The sequence below is a fragment of the Lepidochelys olivacea genome (genome assembly GCF_965140295.1).
Source record: "Lepidochelys olivacea isolate rLepOli2 genome assembly, chromosome: 7".
NCBI classification, from domain to species: Eukaryota; Metazoa; Chordata; order Testudines; family Cheloniidae; genus Lepidochelys; species Lepidochelys olivacea.
The window spans coordinates 91,004,566-91,024,871 of NC_140417.1; the positions used below are offsets into that span (position 1 = coordinate 91,004,566).

The 20,306-nt window shown below is 39.9% G+C and overlaps 1 protein-coding gene across 1 annotated transcript in view; it reads left to right on the plus strand.

Moving 5' to 3' along the window:
• Window positions 1–20,306, plus strand: part of PTEN (phosphatase and tensin homolog) — a gene marked incomplete at its 5' end in the record, with an annotated part of 90,980 nt that overhangs the window by 13,544 nt on the left and 57,130 nt on the right. Inside the window, one exon of the mRNA XM_084633019.1 lies at window positions 13,031–13,115. Within this exon, the coding sequence (XP_084489145.1) occupies window positions 13,031–13,115 (85 nt within the window). The remainder of the gene's footprint in view (window positions 1–13,030; window positions 13,116–20,306) is intronic.

Here is a 20,306-nt window from a genome sequence, read left to right on the forward strand (position 1 = left end):
TAGAATGTGCTTCCTGTGTGTATATATAGAGACTGAACAAAACTTAGGAATCTAGAAAGAATGATGGATTTTCTTTGTTACCCCATATTCTAAGGAGCATGTGTTGTGTTGGAGGATTTTCTGTATATGGACATTTGTAAATTGACAATTTTTTAAAAAAAGTCTATTTAGAATCTCAGGGTTGGAAGGGACCTCAGGAGGTCATCTAGTCCAACCCCCTGCTCAAAGCAGGACCAATCCCCAATTTGCCCCAGGTCCTTAAATTGCCCCCTCAAGGACTGAACTCACAACCCTGGGTTTAGCAGGCAAATGCTCGAACTACTGAGCTATTTAGAAAGTAAACTTTCTATGGGCTCTCTCGTATGGTTTATAAATACCATGCAGAACTTGCCATTTGGTTGTCACTTGTGTCCATAGGTAATTGTTACCTGTGAAGGAAAATGTTTAATAGTGTCTTTTGTATAAAAAAAAAACATACACCATATTCTTTAGGTTACCTAGTGATTTAAAGCTCTAATTTTGTTGATTAAAAGAGAATGTTCTCTGTTTGACAAGTAAGGCTTTAGTTGTGTATGTTTACAACTCTCTTTTGGAGTGGATTTAAGAGCATCTTAATTGGAAAATATGTCAGGGTAACTTATTAGGCCTACTTCCATTATTTACTGTTCCATAACATAAGAATTCTATTTAGTAACTTCATCTGTGTGTTTTCTGATTAAGTTATAGTAAAACACCGACACACACTAAATAGAACTCCTTAAATATATTCAAATACTTGAAAGAAAAAAATAAATAAAATTATACTGTAAGCCCTTTAATTGTTGACTTGTACTCAAATGTAACTATAAAGAAAAACGACCACTTTTTGAATGAATTATAAATGCTCCTAATTGTTACATTATTTACCGTTTGTTCCTCTTGAAATAGCACAAATCTCAACTTTTTAAATATGAAGAATTTTCTTTCCATTTTGGGAATTATTTCAGGGTTATGGAATAAAGAAATCTACTGTCAAATTCAGAAATACAATTACAAAAGAGTACACTGTGAGATACAAATAACTCACTTGTATGTTTTTTTTCTTCACACTTTATCTTCTCTTTGTCTTACTGTCAGGGAAGCATCACTTTTTCATTGTAATATTTTCTGTTATTGTCAGTATAATTCTATTGTACTGTCAGTTTTGATTTACATGTGTCAAATGCTCTCCTGTTCATTCAGGTGATAGTTTGATGTACATTTTGAACTTGCAGTATATATCAGTTTTTATACAAAGAAATATGTAAATACTAGGGCTGTCAAGTGCTTAAAAAATTCCAATTAATCAGTTTCAGTTGCATTGTTAATAATAGAATGCCATTCATTTAAATATTTTTGGAGGTTTTCTATATTTTCAAATAGGGGCTATGGCCCAGGTTCCAGCCTCCGTTGGAGTGCAGGGCTCCAATCCTCCCTCCCTCCCCTGCAGTGAGCATAGCCTTTGTTGCCCGCAGAGCTCCTGAGCTGGGGCTGCTGCTGCTGCCTCCTTCCCCACCTGGAGGTATGCAGTTAATGTGTTTAAAAACAAAACAATGCATTAATTTTGTTTTCTGTTAATCACAGGCGTTAACTGTGATTAATTGACAGCCCTGGTAAATACAGTTGTCAAAGCTGAATTCATTGCTTTTGTAGGTTTGTCAGCGCTATCGTTAGAGAAATACTTTACTCTTCAAAGTCTTTATCAGGTAGCGGATTAGGAGAATCTTTTAGTTATGTAGAGAAGCTTTTATTGATGTGTTAGAAACTTAACTTGAGGCCTACACTACTAATTTTTTTCCAAGGTATCCTGATGTTAAGTAGCCGGTGTTGAACTGGAAATGAGAAGAGAAAGCTATGAAAATGTTAGTGTTTAATACGTCAATATTGATAGTTCTATTGCTTTTAAGTCCTGATTCTGCAAACAGTTGCACCAGAACGGATTTCTGTTCTCGTGCTGAGTCCCACTGAAACATGAAATAGTGCACTGGGGCCTTTGTTGGCACAAAAAATGAATGTTAAAACCAACATGAGCAAAACCATATGTGGTATACAGGGAAAAATTCCTTTAAAAAGGAATAGGGATTTCAGTTTTAATTTAAATGGGTTTGACTGTGATAATCTCTTCAGCTTTGTGTCTGATTTTAAATCCAGTGTAAGCTACCAATTCATTAATAATGTAAGTGAGTTGGACAGAATCTCCAGGTGTTGGAGAGGTAGCTCAAGATGAAAACAAGAAGATTCAAATATTGCTGTGGTAATTTTGGATTCTCTCATCACAGAGCCACACAAAGTGAGTCGTGTACATTTGTTGGAAAAGACTACAGCCGTTCGAAAATCAGTCCCGACACCAGGATTTTTAGCTCTGTGCATGACAACATATCTCTTCTCTCCCCCCCCCATTGTGTGTGTGTGTGTGTATGTTTTCTTTGGGGTTTTTGTTTGGGGGTGGGGGAGAAGGGGAGAGGAGTGGAAGCGGGCAAATGGGCCAAAACCAGAATTTCCGTAAAAGCTACCTTCAAAATAACTTCAGCTGTTGGTTTAAGGCATATTATTTGCCTTCACATTTGTAGCTAAACAAAGTTCCCGATGTTTCTTCTCTCCATGCCATCTGAAAAATACAATCTATCTAGCCCACAGTTAATCTTGAGGATCCAGTAATTTTGCTTTTCAAAGTGGTAACTTCTGTCTGTCTGTCTTTTTAATGCATTTAAACTCAGTTTAGGCCTGAAACTTAGAATCTCACTGCAGCCAACAATTTTAGAAAATCTTTTCTCTTTTTTTTTTTTCTTGAGAGTAAGAGTAAGGAATGTATATGGTGGGTTCAGGAGAGATTTTAAAAGCTTTAAAACAAATTGGGTACTCTTTTATATTAATGCATGCAATTTAACTGTTATGCCTTTGAAAAGGAGTCTCAGTAAGATGAAGTATATGAATTTTGGTCTCTGCACTATTGCCATATTATTTCAAAATAGTCTCTTGTAATATGAGGATGCATTTGTCCAAGGCTATTTGACTGTAACTTTGGCCAGGTTTATTTACTTGTATTGGTCATGTTAAAAAATAGTTGGGTTCTTTAGTATGATGATTTTTTCTTATGGAGGCATTTCCAGAAATAATAATAATCAGTATTTGAAATGTGTGAAAGCTTAGTTTCTACATCTTTAGATTCATAGTTTCTCTTCTCAGTTTCTTAGCTTCAGAATTCAAATGGTACTTGGATTGCAATGAATTTCACTAATTTCAAGATTTTTTAGGTTTATCAAATCACTTTGGCATGGAATTCTGGCATGGTTTCCCTATGGTGCTGTGGTTGGAAAAGTGTCTAAGTTGTTGAGTATAACTGAAGTTTTAGTAAAATCGGTGATCAGTAATACTCTGCTCATTATGGGCCTGATTCAAATACTTACGTTACTCCACAAATAACCCACTTCGCTTCCATGGGGCTACTTGCACAGTGAAGTGTGTTCAACATGAGTAAAGATGGTGGCATTTAGCCTAGAAATGAAAAACTCTGATGTAACTTTTTAAACTTCAGCCATCTTTGCTGCTTAAAAATTGGTTTGTGGCACATACAGTCCATAGTCTTAAAATAAAGGAGTGTTAGATTTGACCATAGTTAATAATGTAAACATCTGTAACTATCTTGAATACTGAAGAAACTTGTACTGCTTGGAAACTGACTGACCTCACCGCATGGGAGGGTTTTTTAAGTAATGGTGTAGGACAGTAGGGGCAGAGTTTGTGTAAACTGGAAATCTGTAAATGAACTAGTTCAGTTTACAACTCTTTCCTGCCTGTACCTTTGTTTGACCATGTACTGTGTGAAACAATATATCCATTAGCTTGCACATTTTAAATATCATTGCTTGGATGCTCTGTTTGGATTGTTTGGTCTGTCCTCTTTATGGCCTATAATAAGGCTGGGAGTCTGTCACAGAAGTCACAGATTCCATGACTTTCTGTGACCTCCATGACTTCTGCAGCTGCTGGAGCTGGCTCAGGGCAGCAGCAGCAATTTGGGTGTGGGGGAGGGGGCTTGGGGCTCAGGGCTACGGGTGGGGGGGTGCTTACCTTGGGGTGGAGGACTCCTTGGCTCCAACTTGCATGGCCTCCCTGCAGCTCCTAGGCGGTGCAGGGTTGGGGGTCTCCGTGTTGCCTGCACTCCCAGGCCCCATCCCTGGAGCTCCCATTGGCTGCGGTTCCCGGCCAATGGGAGCTGCGGCAGCCGGCGCTTGTGGCAGGAGCAGTGGAGCCTTTGTCCTGGCCCCTGGGTCCACCACTTAGGAGATGCAGGGATGCAGAGCCAGATAGGAAGCCCCACCAACCTCCCAGCACCGGCAGGGTCCCGGGCCACCTCCCCCATCACCCGCAGCACCCCTGAACCGACCCTCCCCACCCCAAGTTTTAGTCAGGGTGGGTATTTTTAGTTAGTCATGGACAGGTCACAGGCCCGTGAATTTTTGTTTGTGGCCCATGACCTGTCCGTGACTTTTACTAAACATACCCATAACTAAAACATAACCTTACCTGTAATCTGTTTCATCTGCAGATTACTCCATATAGAAATCCTGGAAAGTATTTGATTTGTTAATGTAGTTGCATAGACTGAGAGAAGGGTAGTTTTCATTGTTTGGGATATTTTTCCATCTTGAGAATTATGGCATCATGATTGTGTGGACGTATAGTCTCAAATGTGTTTTGGAGTAGCAAAAACTAGATTTAAAAGGGGGGAAAATGAATTATTTTGCAAACTATCTGGAAGGGAAATTACTGTTTATGTACAGTGTTTATTCCCAGTTGTAGATGCAGAGGAATTGCTGTATTGAAAGTTGTTTCATGCAATATATTGCAGCATTGGATTTACTGAATATTTTTATAATATTGTGAAATGCTTGTATATACTCGTGAGCTGCAGAAATAGTTCTTTAATTGAAAGCTTTGCTTTTAGTTATGATGTAGCAAAATGACACATACTAATTTGATTTTGCATGTGTTTCCAGTGCATATTGGGGTAGATTTGGTTTAAATCACTAATCAGGAAGACTCTATTTAATCATGGATTTCTACATAAAAGTGCATTTTTGTTGGTTATTATAACCTTAATACATATTCTTCACAACTCTGAGATAGATGAGACCCAAACTGGGTCACTTTTACGGCCTGCTGCCATTATTGGTTTTCCCTTCCAGTAGATCTCAAATCAGTGAAGGCTACATTCAGAAAGACCTCAAGACTTATGAAATATGCTGCTCAGTTTCATTTTTGTTTCTACTGCCTGTTCCTCCCTTCTCCCATTTATCAACAGACTTCTCCTTGTCCAGAGATATTCTGCCCCCAACAATCTTCTATTCATTGAACTTTTTGAAACTTTGCACTTCTAGCGAGAGGCAAGGGATTGACTGTGTACACAAATTTAGAGGGACAATAGGGTTGAGGTCTGTTATTTCTCACCTCTGTATATTTTACTTAAACATTTTTGCTGTTAACCATGTACTCTCTGGAGACACAAATCCACAGTTTGAGAATTGCAAAACTAAGCATCTCTGATGGTATCTTCTAGACTAAGCACTGAGTCCCATTGGGTAGATAGAAAGATTAACCTAAATAATCTATACAGAAGGTCCTGGAACCCCATAAGATTGGGTCCCTAATTCATAAATTACTGGAACTCATTTACAAAACTTTTCTTAAACATTACATGAATATATTTTCTCATACTATAGAATTAGAATTTATAATCTCTATTCCATGATGAGATATCTTTGAGCTATAATGTATCTTTATCTTTAGATAGGTTTTTCCTCAAAGCATTTTATCAAAAAAATTCAATTTAAATGAAAAAATCCATTTGTTTTGCAGGGGGAGGGGGCGGTTAAATCATTGATTTTTATCCACTCTGGTGCATATGCTTAGTCTTTTTATAAAGGCAGGTGTGTTATATGTTTACATATTGGCTGGTTTTGGAACAGTGGTTTGTTATAGGTGAACTTTTTAGTGCAGGATGCAGGCTATAAGCATTTTTGTGAACAAAACGTAGTTCTCTGACAGGAATCTGGTTTTTATCAGATGCTTCTGAAACCTAGGAAGGAAGGTAATTGATACTAATTACTATACTAATTTAAAAGATAGGTAGTTGAGTAACTTACTGTTAACTGCTCAAACTATGTCCCTAAACCACTTATCTTATTACATAATTATTAGCCTCTAATTGCTGTAGAGTAAAAATTTAGTAATTACTAACATAGGAGTAAATACAAAGCAGTAGCTAGTTTTTTTTGTGACTATACTAATTGAACACAGCTTATTACTACTTTTAATAGAAAGCTGTAGACTGCATGCATTTTAATGCTCAAGACAGCATGTATTTTGGAGTTTCACATGGTATCCGACCATGTAAATCTGTCATTGTCTTGAAAGAAGAAGAGCTTACTGACTTAAATATTAAAATGATAAAATTTATTTTTTAACTTTGGCTAAAACTTGAGGTTTAATAAAAGAAAAATTTAACTAATACATTGCCTATTATACAAGATGGTTAAATTCCAGAATAAATTAGAAAGCATTTTAAAAATTATTGGGCATATATTTAACAGTAGATGTCTTGACTATAGTATATTTTTATTAGTACCTGGGAATAAAATTGTTTAATTAAAATAGATACTGTTCTGTAATATTAGGATTACTATGTATTAAATGTTTGTGGTTTTTGTTGAAAGTTTAACACATTAAATTCTTGTCAGCTGTTTTAAGACTTTAGTGTACTTTCCACAACTTGTTCAGTATTTTGGTTAACACAGTTTGTAAATACAGAGATCTCAAATGTATTACTTCAGTACAAGGCACATAGACTGCAAACAGATTTGTGGGGAGTTTGGAATGGTTAACTAAAACTACTTAACTGTTACCTTGTAGCTCATGACAGTCTAATCTTTGAGAAATACTGGATAATTTGTGTAAACATATTCATATCTTCAGAAGATGTGGCAAATTGCCATCTCAGTGGTTTCTTCAGCTTTTTTCATTTTTGTATGAGGTTAGTGCTTAGTTGTTTTAAAAAAATCATTTATTGTATTTATAGTTAGCTTGATTGTCTACTCTCATATCTTTCTATATTTAGCCTAATAACTGAAGGACTACAGGAATATTCAGAAATTAGGAAAATGTGAAGACACATCTGTGAAATTCGTGGTTTAAATTACAGTTCAGTAATGTCTCACTTAACATTGTCCTGGTTAATGTTTTCTTACGTCGCTGATCGATTAGAGAACATGCTTGTTTAAAGTTGCGTGATGCTTCCTTATAATGTTTAGCAGCCACCTGCTTTGTCCACTGCTGGCAGAAAGAGCAACCTTTTGGGACCTAAGTGGTGGGGGCTTGGAACCAGGGCAGACTGGCAGCCCCCCATCAGCTCCCCTAAGTTCCCAGTGCTGCAGCTGCCCAGCAGGCTGTCAGTTGCTGGCAGTTCAGCTGTCCCTCCCTGCACTGCCGTGTGTTGCTCCTGCCCTCTGCCTTGGAGCTGCTCCCGGGAGCCTCCTGCTTTCTGTACAGAGGGCGGGGGAAGAGGGGTGCTAATGTCGGGGTGTCCCTGTACCTCATCTCTACAGGGAGGGCAGGGGATGGGACAGAACAGTGCTTAGAACAGAGGGAGCTTGCTGGCAGCAGCTGTTGCCTCACCTTGCTGATCTACTTAAAAAGGCAGTGTACTTAAAGGGGCAATGCGCCTACATCTCTCTCTCACACGTCTCTCTCTCGCTCTCTCACACATGCTGTCGTGCTCTCAGACACAGTGTGTCTGTCTCACTCCGCCATGCTGTCACCTCCCTCCATTCGTGCTGCTTTGTAGAGTGTGAGGCTACATTAACAGTGTGTTAACCCTTGAGGGCTCAGCTTAGTGCTAATTCATCTTTTGGCAGTAAGGCATTTCCTGGGAAATATCCCACCCTCTTTCACCCTCTGACTTCACCACCTCAACTAAGCTTCACAATCATCATTGCTGTGTATAGTACTACATTATTTGTTTAAAACTGTGTGTGTATTAGTCAGTCAGTCTTTGGTGAAGAAAATTTCCCTGTAACTTCTTTCCCACTCCCCCCCCTTACATTAATTCTTAGGGGAAATTGGATTGCTTAACATCATTTTGCTTAAAGTTGCATTTTTTTTAGGAACATAACTACAATGTTAAGTAAGGAGTTACTGTAATTTAAAGTTTAATTAGTGGATTACTGTTTAACCCTACATTCATCTAATCAACATCCAGTGAGGGTTCATCTTTAAATAGCGCATCTTAAATTTTGTTCAGCCAGGCTTTCTGTACTCAAATTCACTGTTCCTTTTCTAAGCTCTTTTGGTTTCATGTATGCATATTATCTCTATCTTTATTGTAGAACTTATTTTTTTCCCTCAGACTAAGATACTGATTAGAAATAGGTAAGTGAGCTGTAGCTCACGAAAGCTTATGCTCAAATAAATTTGTTAGTCTCTAAGGTGCCACAAGTACTCTGATTAGAAATATTAATCAATATCTGGAACTTCAGTGCAGATGTTGAGCACTGTTACGGTATGTAGCTGCTCATGCTTAAACATTTAATTTTTCTTACAAACATTTTATTTACACATAAGAACGGACATACTGGGTCATACCATGGTCCATTTAACCCAATGTTCTGTCTTCTGACCGTGGCCAATGCCAGGTGTTTCAGAGGGAATGAACAGAACAGATAATAGTGATTCATCCCCTGTCATCTACTCCCAGCTTCTAGCATCAGAAGCTGGGGGCACCCAGAGCATGGGGTTGCATCCCTGACCATTTTGGCTAATAATCATTGATGTACCTATTTTCCATGAACTTCTCTAATTCTTTTTTGAACCCCATTATAATTTTGGCCTTCAACAGCCCCTGGCAACGAGTTCCACAAGTTCACTGTGCATTGTGTAAAGAAGTCCTTATGTATGTTTTTAAACCGGCTGCCTATTAACTTCATTGGGTTGACCCATGTTCCTTGTGTTATCTGAAGGAGTAAATGACTCGTACTTTTTCGCTTTCTCCACACCATTCTTGATATTACAGACCTCTCATATCCCCTCCCCCCTTAGCCCTCTCTTTTCTGGCTGAACAGTCCCAGCCTTTTTAATCTCTCCTATATGAAAGCTGTTGCATATCTCTAATGGTTTTTGTTTTCTTCTCTGCACCTTTTTCAATTCTAATCTTTTTTGAGATGGTCTGACCAGACCTGATCACAATATTCAAGGTGTGGGTGTAACCATGGATTTATATAGTGGCATATGATCTTTTTTGTCGTCTTACTTATTCCTAATGGTTCCTAACACTTCTAGCTTTTTTGACTGGCACTGCACATTGAGCAGATGTTTTCAGAGAACTATCTATGATGACTCCAAGATCTCTTGCTTGAATGGCAACGGCCAATTTAGTTCCCATCATTCTGTATGTATAGTTCAAATTGTTTTCCAATATGCATTACTTTGCATTTATCAACACTGAATTTCATCTGCCATTTTGTTACTTAGCCAGTTTTTTGTAAGATCCCTTGGTAACTCTTTGCAGTCAGTTTTGGACTGAACTAATGAGTAATTTTGTATCCTCTCCAAATTTTGCCATTCCACTGATAAGCCTTTTTTCCTGATCATTTATGAATCACACTGGTCCCGGTACAGATCCCTGTGAGAGACACCACTGTTTACTTATTTCCCTTCTGAAAACTGATAATTTATTCCTATCCTTTTGTTGCCTGTCTTTTAACCAGTTCCTGATCCATGAGAGGACCTTCCCTTTTATCCCATGATAAGCTTACTTTGCTTAAGAGCTTTTGTTGTGGGACTTTGTCAAAGGCTTTCTGAAAATCTAAGTACACTGGATCCCTCTTGTCCGCATGTTTGTTTGCCTCCCCTCAAAGAATTCTAATTGGTGAGGCATGATTTCCCATTACAAAAACCATGTTCTCTTCCCGCCCCCCCCCACCCAACAAATCGTGTTCATCTGTGTCTAATAATTCTGATTTTTATGATTGCTTCAACCAGTTTGCCTATTACTGAAGTTAGGTTTACTTGCGTATAATTCTCAATCGCCTCTGGAGACTTTATTTGAAAACTGGTATCAAGTTAGCTACTTTCCAGTCACCTAGTACAGAAGCTGAGTTAAATGATAGGTTACATAGCACAGTTAATAGTTCTGCAATTTCATATTTGAGTTCCATTAGACCCCTTGGGTGAATATCATCTGGTCCTGGTAACTTATTACTGTTTAGTTCCAAAACCACCTCTGACACCTCAAGCTGGGACAGTTCCTCAGATTTTTCACCTCGAAAGAATGGCTCAGGTGTGGGAATCTCCCTCACATCCTCTGCAGTGAAGATGGCTGGAGAAAATTGATTTAATTTTTCTACAATAGCCTTATCTTCCTTGAGTGTCCCTTTAGCACCTCAGTCATCCAGTGGTGACTCCACAATGTTTGGCAGGCTTCCTCCTTTTGATGTATGTAAAAAATGGTTTGCTGTTAGCTTTTGAGTTTCTTGGCTACTTCCTCTTCAGTCTTTTTTGTCCTGCGTTGTTGTTCTTCTACATTTGACTTGCCAACATTTATGCTCCTTTCTATTTTCCTCAGTAGGATTTAACTTTGAATCTTAAAGGATGCCTTTTACCTCTAAACACTTTTCACTTTGTTTATCTATGGTTGCACTTCTTTGGTCCTCTTACCATGTTTTTTAATTTGTGGTATACAGTTAATTTGAACCTCTATTATGGTGTTTTTAGTAAGTTTCCATGCAGTTTTCAGGTATTTTACTTTTGTGACTGTACCTTTTAATTTCCGTTTAACTAGCTTCCTCATTTTTGTATAGTCTCCTTTTTTAAATTGAAAGCTACTGTGATGGGCTTCTTTCATGTCTTCTCCCCCTCGCCCCACATTAGAATGTTAAATTTAAATTATAGTCGTTATTATCAAGTGGTTCAGCTATATTCACCTCTTGGACCAGATCCCTGTGCTCCATTTAGGAATATATCAAGAATTGCCTCTCCTCTTGTGGGTTCCAGCAGTAGCTGCTCCAAGAAGCAGTCAACTTTTTTGAAAGAGGATGCTTATGTTCTTTCCTCCGATTATATGTGTGACTCAGGAGCAGTTCAGACAGAATAGTTTAATGCTGGGGCCAAAAATGGGGAAATTGGGCTTTCCCCATCTATACCAAAAAGAAATAACTTCATAATCCTTCCGAGATGCTGTAAATGCACATCTGCTGAATGTTGCGTATTTAGGACTTCAGACGTACTGCGGATAGAATACCACCTCAACCATTAGCTCTGAGTGATAGGTTGCATTATTTGTGCAGGGTTGCCAGTTCCTCCTTACCTGAGACATGTATTTCAGTATCTTAAAGTGCAATGTTGCTGTCTAATACTCAGCTGCCTACTTTAGGATCTTGCTAATGGCTTAAGGTAGCTTTTAGTTTGGAATGTTTTTGTAATTTAAAACTGTGTAACACTTTTATTTTTAAAATAGACTTTTATAGGTGTGGATACTATAAGCGTGAAGAAGTATAGCACTTTTTCCTCAACGTTTTTGTTGTTTTGGTTCTGACAACAAAATGGTTTGTTTTTTCTAGTGTTGTCCAACTGTAAATGTTTCTGATAGACAAAATTAATCCGGGTTTGCAACACTTTGTGGTAGACTTTCAGTTCGCTCTGGGATTATACTCCTGGGGGAATTCTGTGCCACTGTGCATGTGCAGAATTTGTCCCCCATGTATTTCTTTGCTTCCCCACAGAAAAATGACTTTCTGACTGGGAAGCTAAGAAAGCCACAAGAGCGGTCATGCAGCTCTCCCCATTAATGTATTTCGGGTGCCTAGGGCAGCCGGCAGAGAGGAAAATCACTGTGGGGCAGGAGGCAGGACTGGGGAAGATCTGGCTGGTGGCTCCTACCCTGTGTCAGGCTCAGCTGCTAGTCCCAACTGGGCTGGGGAGGATGGGACTTCCTCTTCCCTTGAAAGAGATCTGGTGCCGGGTCAGACCAACCCCAGATTTCTCCCCCAGCTGAAGGAAGCTCTGCAAGCTCCCCCTCCCGCTTACTGCACCCATTGCTCCTCAGCTGCAAGAGGGAGGGATCCCTGTACAGGGTGCTGCTCCCCCATCCACCCAACCCATGTGCATACAGAACCCCTCATATTCAGACCCTCCCTCCAAGCCTCATCCCCCTGCACTCAGTACCCCACCCACCCAATGAGCCCTATTCCCCCTGCACCTGGATCACCCCGACGAGCCACCCGGATCCCAACCCCGATGAGCCTCAGTCAGCTGCATCTGGACCAACTGTGCCCCCGACACCCAGACCCCCCCACCTCTGAGCTCTGTTCCCTCCACACCCAACCCCCCCCCCCGCTGAGCCCCAACCACCTTCACCTAGACCCCCCTATAGAATTCCATTACCTTTACACTCAGAGCCCCTTGCTGAGCCTGCCTGTCCACTCCTAGTGCACCTGGCACAGAGGGGCCTGGTCCTTGCGCTGTATCAGGGTTGGGTGCTGCCTTACCACTGAGCCCATGTCCCGGGGGGAGCTGCACAGTGATCTCCCACTCTGCAGCCAGTGGCCTGTGCTCCCCATTGCCATGTTAGAGCCTCCACATTTATTTGACAAATAAAATTTGCAGAATTTTAAAATTTTGGGACAGAATTTTTAATGTTTTGGTGCAGAATGCCCTCTGGAGTAGGGATTAGTCTGTTATGCAATACCTCTCAACCCAACCCCCCCCCCGGACACACACATTCTGGAAAGAATCATCGCTTTCATGCATTTATTGCTTAATTTATTTTTGTTCCTTAATAATTAACAACCATGTTTCCTTATTAAAGTAATTTTGAACTGTTGAACTTAATTCTCTTTGGTAATGAAGTGGTTTGGTCATTACTCTTTACCTTTTATTAGAACCTATTTAATACTAGTATTGCAATTTTGTGTACTTTACCAATTTATTTTCCAAATATTTCCTTAACTTGGATATTCAGATATTTATCCAAACATAATTGCTATGGGTTTTCCTGCAGACAGACTTGAAGGAGTATACCGAAACAACATTGATGATGTAGTAAGGTAAGATTTATATTTTTGCTGACACACTGAATTATTTGCTTATCTATTTTTTTTGCAATACTCCTAATTCATGCTGTAGTTTTAACCTTTAATGCCTATAATAAGTAGGTTGGGTAGAGTACACATGATCTTCTGCTTAGAGGTACTTAGGGGAGGGGAAATTTGGTGTAAAAGTGGTCCTTGGTTCTATTTCTGTAAAATTAAGTGTATTTCTAGGGATTGTATTCAAGGTCATTGATCTATGTACAGATCAAATTCATACAGTTAGCTTTACAGGTGCAACACTGAGCTGGTCTAATTGTGTTGGAAAAGTGCTTAAATGACTTAAGAGCATGACCCCTAACTCATATAGATATTTTGAAAATCTCACTGAGTTTTCCAGAGCAGCTAACCTTAAATTTTTAATGTAAAATACCAAGCAGAAAAACTTGCCGGAAATATAAGTGAGTTAAGAGCACAAATCCCATTTAAAAGTTGATGGAACTCATGTTTATAAGTCACTTCAGGTGCTTTTGAAAATTCTACCCTCTGTGGCAACTGGAGAATAAATGAAATTATGATCTCACAAGGGTTAAAGCTAAGAAATTGAGAGCGAAGCACAATTACTTAAAGTAATTTTTTGTTTGTCTAACTCCAGTGTCTAAAAAACACTTTGTTGAAAAATGTTCATTAAAGTTCCAGCATCGTTCCCTCTTTGTCTGAGGGGGGAATATTTAAGCAAAACCATGGAAGACCTGTTTCAGAGTAACAGCCGTGTTAGTCTGTATTCGCAAAAAGAAAAGGAGTACTTGTGGCACCTTAGAGACTAACCAATTTATTTGAGCATAAGCTTTCATGAGCTACAGCTCACTTCATCGGATGCATACTGTGGAAACTGCAGAAGACATTATATACACAGAGACCATGAAACAATACCTCCTCCCACCCCACTCTCCTGCTGGTAATAGCTTATCTAAAGTGATCACTCTCCTTACAATGTGTATGATAATCAAGTTGGGCCATTTCCAGCACAAATCCAGGTTTTCTCACCCTCCGCCCCCTCACACACAAACTCACTCTCCTGCTGGTAATAGCCCATCCAAAGTGACCACTCTCTTTAAAATGTGTATGATAATCAAGGTGGGCCATTTCCAGCACAAATACAGGTTTTCTCACCCCCCCCCACCCCGTCCTTTTTTTTTTTCTTCAAAAAAACACACACAAAAACTCACTCTCCTGCTGGTAATAGCTTATCCAAAGCGACCACTCTCCCTACAATGTGCATGATAATCAAGGTGGGCCATTTCCAGCACAAATTCAGTTTTCTTACCCCCCCCCCCACACACAAACTCTGATATTCCTGGTATTTCCAAGGTGTAAATGGCATTAAAGAAAACAACCTAAAACCCCAGTGCCAGGTCACCTGCAGTAAACAAAAATTCATAGCCCATGACCTGTCCATGACTTATACTATATACTCCTGACTAAATCTTGGGGGGAGGGTCTGGGGCTGTCATGGGAGTTTGGGGTGGGGGTGGCCTGTGGGTGCTGCAGGTGCTCTCGGGGGAGCAGCCCAGGATCCCTACTGGTGCTGGGGGGAGGAGGGTTGGCGGGGTTGGCAGGCTTCTTCCCTGGTTCCATTCAACTCGCTGGAAGCAGCACATGTCACTCCCTCAGCTCCTAGGTGGAAGCGCAGCCATGCAGCTCTGTGTGCTGCCTCCACAGCTCCCATTGGCCGGGAACCACAGCCAATGGGAGCTGCAGGGCATTGCCTGTTTGTGGAGGCATTGCTTGGAGCTGTCTGGCTGCAGTGCCACCTAGGAGCTGAGGGAGGGACATGTTACAGCTTCCGGGGAGCTCCTGAGGTAAGCACTGCCCAAAGCCCTCACCCCTTCCTGTGCCCCAACCCCCAATCCTGAGGGCACACCCAAACTCCTGCTGCTGCTGGGGGAAGGGGCTGCAGTGGCCCGAGACTGCCCCAGCAGTGGTCAGTGCGACTGGTCCAGGGGTTTCTTGAGCTGCTCGGGCCAGCTGAACAGGCTGCTGTAGAAGTCACGGAATCTGTGACTTCATGACAATCTCGCAGCCTTATCTGTAATATAAACAATTAAGGGGTAACTGATGTCATTAAATGGGTAATATATTGCATCGTTATCAGTTGAATGGTGTAAACTTCAGGCATAGTCACTTATTTAATAAACATTTATCATGATAGGAAATAAAACTCTGTCCTTGTGCTGCCTGCCATTTGAGGATCTTAAAGTATTTTTTACACACATTCATGAATTTAGACTCCACAAGTGAAAGGTTGATGCCATTGATATCAATGGTAAAACGCCCATTCACTTCAGCAGGACCAAGATTTCATCCTATGCTCTTGTAGCATAGGCCCCTATTTTTACAGATGAGGAAGTCTGAGGCATTGAGATATTAAGTTGTCCAAGGTCGTACCATAGGTCTGTTGCAGAGCTGGGAATAGAAAGCAGATCTTCTGATGCCCGGTTCGAGGCCTTAACAAGACCATCCTTCCTATTTTAGAACTCCTTTTTTAGTAACCATTTTATTTCTGAACTACTAAACATTTTCTCGTATTCAGAAATATTCTGTTTTTGATTTAACATTGCAAATACTTCCCGTTCTGATTGAGCAATGAGCCTGGATAGTTGGGTTCTACTCCTATTACTGTTAGCCAAGAGAGGCATCCCTCTTAAAGACCAAGCTACCAAAACTTGTCCCAAGGTTTTGGTCTGATTTGCTTGAATCTGTTACTGGAAGGTCTTTTTAAGCTCTGTCTCAAATTCTCTGGTGATCGGGACTCCTGTTTCATGGCACAGTTTCCAGGAGATGCGCTCTGAAACCAGTCCCCACCAAGATCTGGAACTGCCATTAGTAAGGAGTTGGCTTGCTTCTTCAGTACCACCACAGCTGTGGTATTCAATCTTCAAGGTAGGTCACTTGGAGACCTACGGTGACTCTAGGGACAAGTGACTTTGCTTGGTATAGAGTAATAACTGTCTTGAGAACTTCAAACCAACAAGAGAACTAATGGAATCTCCATTTAAGTCTTCAAATCAAGACTAGATGTTTTTCTAGGAGACATGCTTCAGTTAAACACAAGTAATGGGCTGAGTGAAGAGATAACTGGATGACATTCTGTGCTGTAGAGGTGGACAGACTAGATGATCTAATAGTCCCATCTAGCCTTAATCTGAATCTAGGGAGTTAAGTCTGTGCTGAGATCATGGGTCTGGCCAGTCAAAATCCTTGGTAGCTGTACCCCAGCTTGGAGTACTACCATCTGCAACAGCATTAGTACTGTTCTTCACCAGGAATCATAGTCACCAAGGAGATGGCTTCCTCTAAGACTGAGTGCTTTTCACTGTTGCTGAGCAGAGAAACAGCTTTTGTCTTCCCTCATTCTCTCTCTCTCTCCCCTCAACCATGTGCAGCAGTTATTTGGTTCCAGAGAATGCCAGTCAAACTGCTACTAGGAATGAAGGTTAGAGGTTCATACTGGGCTCCATTGGTTCCAGGATTCCCATGTTTATCCTGTCTCAGCAGCTTTCTTATTGCCTTCCATTTCCTGGGCTCCCTTAGGTTTTGTCTCATTGTATTTTTAGGGGTATCTTCAGGACTGTACTTAAGATGACTCAGGTGAATACAACAGTTGAGGCTCTTCCTTTTGAGGGACCAGAGTTGAGCTCCAATGTGGATGACTTTCTCCTTCCATGCCCTAAAGGACTCAAGCAGCTTGAGATCTTTGACCATTACCAAGAAGTTGTAAAAGGGTCATGTGACTTCTGGTGGAGTCTTTCTGGGACTTTCTATGGACTTCTTCCTCCTCTTCCCCTCCCCCCCCATCCCCCCCGGTACTGCTAGGGGAAAAACTTCCTGCACTGGTGCACATGGCGAGCACGCAAACCTATTGTGGAATAGACATGAGCAACAGATCTCGAAGATCCCCAGTTATGGAAAAGGTAACTCTCTTCTCTGATCTGAAAGTTGAGAAGTGGCATGACTGGCAGGTCCATCCCCCTTGGAGAATCACAAAGAACAGCAGTGATGCCAGAAAACAAAGTGTGAAGTAGGTGGACTTACAGTTAATATCTAGCCAGAAATGTGGGCAACAGTTGGCAACTCTGAAAAGTTTGGAGAAGGGTAAAACAAAAGAGGATAATATACAAGTTAAAGAGCTGGAGTGGAAGAAGACTTAGCAGTTCTGCGGATGGCTCAATAGTGCCACAGATTACTGCTAATTTAACTCTGGTGCTAAAACCCGTTTGAGCAAGCTTGAGGAAAAATTAAATGACAGCTGGACAATGAATAGTCAGATGAAGTAGTAGTATCCATTACAGAGATGGACTCTAGAATTACCACAGTGAGGATGACATGGAGGGTCAGGAGGAGAGATGTATGATCCTAGTGTCTCCTATCAAAACATTGACTGAAAAGGTGGAAGACTTGGAAAATGGGGGACCTAGAAAAAATACTAGGATTCTAGGTCTGCTAGAAGGGACCAAAGGCAAATAACCTATAAATACTTTGAAACTTGGAGTCTGAAAGTCTTGAATCAGTTGGTCAGATCAGATAAAATTAAGATTGAAAGAGCACACTGGATTGAGGAATCACTGCACAACAGAAATGTGACTAGACCACATCCTGTCATAGTACGGCTACAGAACTTGAGGTCAAGTTTTGGTTCTCAACACAGCTGGGAAGTTGAAAGAAAAAATGGAGGGCAACCGAGTCAACTCGTATCAAGACCCTTTTATCGGTGCACAGAGGAAGAATGTTGTTTACACAAGTCTGCACACAGCTCCATAGGAAAAAGCTTCAGTCTGCATTGTGTCTGACCCACCTGGTATATTTTCAGGCTTGCTGCGGGGAGAGAGAGAGGATTGTAATCTCCCACTCTTTTTATACTAGAAGCATAAAAGCTCCTGAACTCAGTCCTGGAACCAAATTCAGGAGACCAAGAACTGGGAATTAATTAAACTAATTAGATTAACATTAAATAGAGCATAATCAGGGGCCCTGTAAGTGTCTGAAAAGTGGAATTGGGACAACTTTTGACTATAACAAAACAAAATGGTTTTGCGTGTTCAGGAAAATACTGCCTCAGTGGCAGAAATCTTTAGAATGATTTTATATTGTGTTAGGAATATTAAGTGTCCATAAATCATGGCACAGAAATTAAAGTTAGGAAAATATGTAAGTATTAAGGATATTAGCAAATATCAAGTATAAGAAGGAAATGAAAATAGAATGTTTGTCTGAAATACATGGTTTAAGGTTTCAGAGTAGCAGCCGTGTTAGTCTGTATTCGCAAAAAGAAAAGGAGTACTTGTGGAACCTTAGAGACTAACCAATTTATTTGAGCATGAGCTTTCGTGAGCTACAGCTCACTTCATCGGATGCATACCGTGATATTGAATGTGTATGCAGGGAATCTGATAATAGGAAGGACTTCAGGTTTTTTCCTCCAAAACTGCCAAAGGGCATACTAAGATGCATTTAATTTTGATATCAAAAGTTCTTTTCCATTAAATTCTTAATGTTAGAGTTTGATTAATACGTATCTTGGACCAGGCACCCATCTTCATTAAAATAGTCTAATGAACGAATAAGGGAAAAGAGGAAACTTAGCTATATTTTGTTAAAAGACACAAACTTGGTGAATAAAATGGAAAAAACACTGATAATTATATACATCATATATCCACGAGAACTAGGTGGGAGGCCTTTTAAGCTATAATTATCTCATAAAGTAGTTGTAGGGAAAAAGAAAAGCAAAAATAAGTGGACATAGAGGAATAAATTTACAATTTGCAGAAGCCTTATTATTTGACTAATGATACAAAGTTAAAACCAAGAGATGAAAAACAGAGCATTAGAAGCACTGGTAATACGAAAAAAAACCCAAACAGCTCTCATTTGTAAGACAAAGGCTTTATGAATGGAGGAACAAGTCTCGCAGATTGAGCCAGACTTATTTCCAGCCGGAGACTCAGAGCAGCTATGCAGTACCTTAAGGACAGAATGGAATACACCAAAAAGCAAACAAAGGAATTTACAAATTACTAATGAAATGTGTGTGAGAGAGAGACACTAGCAAATATGTATAAATGGAAGAATTGGGAACTAGTATATTGCAGTATATTAACATGCCCAGTCTGACACCTAATGAAAGTCATACTAGTTAGCCCACTAACACAAGAAGAAATAGAAATGGTGTAGTCATCACTAAGATTGGGGAAAAGTCCTGTTCCAGATGGATATGCTTCTGAAGTCTCAAGTTTTAAAACACAGGTAATGCCCTTGTTAGCAAATGTATTTCAATTTTCTTGGGAAACTGAGTGCTTACTAAATACCTTCTATCAAGCAGAGAGATTTTTGATGCCTAAACCAAATAAAAACATAACAGATCCAGGATTTCATAGGCCCAGCTCATTAATAAATATAAATAGTAAGATTTTTCTTTTTACTACCATAGTGTCATCCAGATTAGAGAGGACAATGCCTAAATTAATGGACCAAAGTCCAACTGGATTTATAAAAGGAGGAAGCCCCTGAAATAATATAAGAGAACTCCTACGTGTGCTGCAGCATTCCACAAGCACTATTAAAGAGGCCTGCGTTCTTATGATGAATGCAGAAAAGGCTTTTGACTCGGTAGAATGTCCTTTTTTATTTAGAATGTTAGAGATGTATAGGTTTGGGGAATCTTTCGAAGTGGATTTAAAATCTACAGAAATCCTTTGACCTGTATTTGGTGAAATGTTACAAAGACCGAGCCTGTACCTTCATACAAAGAAACAAGACACAAGTGTCACTTATTTGATTTGATTATTGAACCTTTAGCACAAAAGAACTAAGACCCTGAATTCAGGGAACTAAGTATATTGGGATTAGAAAGTTCAATTATACACGAATGATCTTATTCTTTTGATAAAAGATATAAATAAAAGCTGGCCTGTATTACAGGAAATAATTGAAACCTTATGGTAAAGGAATATAGACTGAATTACTCTAAATTAGAGATACTATGCCTGGGCTCCAAAAGATGCTTAATATCGTCTGAAAGTAGTTGATAAAATTAGATATTTAGGCATTAATATATTTGAAGTGGGGGAGCTGTTTAATTTAAATATTGAGCCGTTAGTGAAAAATACTTACAATGAGTTGAGAAGGTTAACATACCTATGTTTTGAC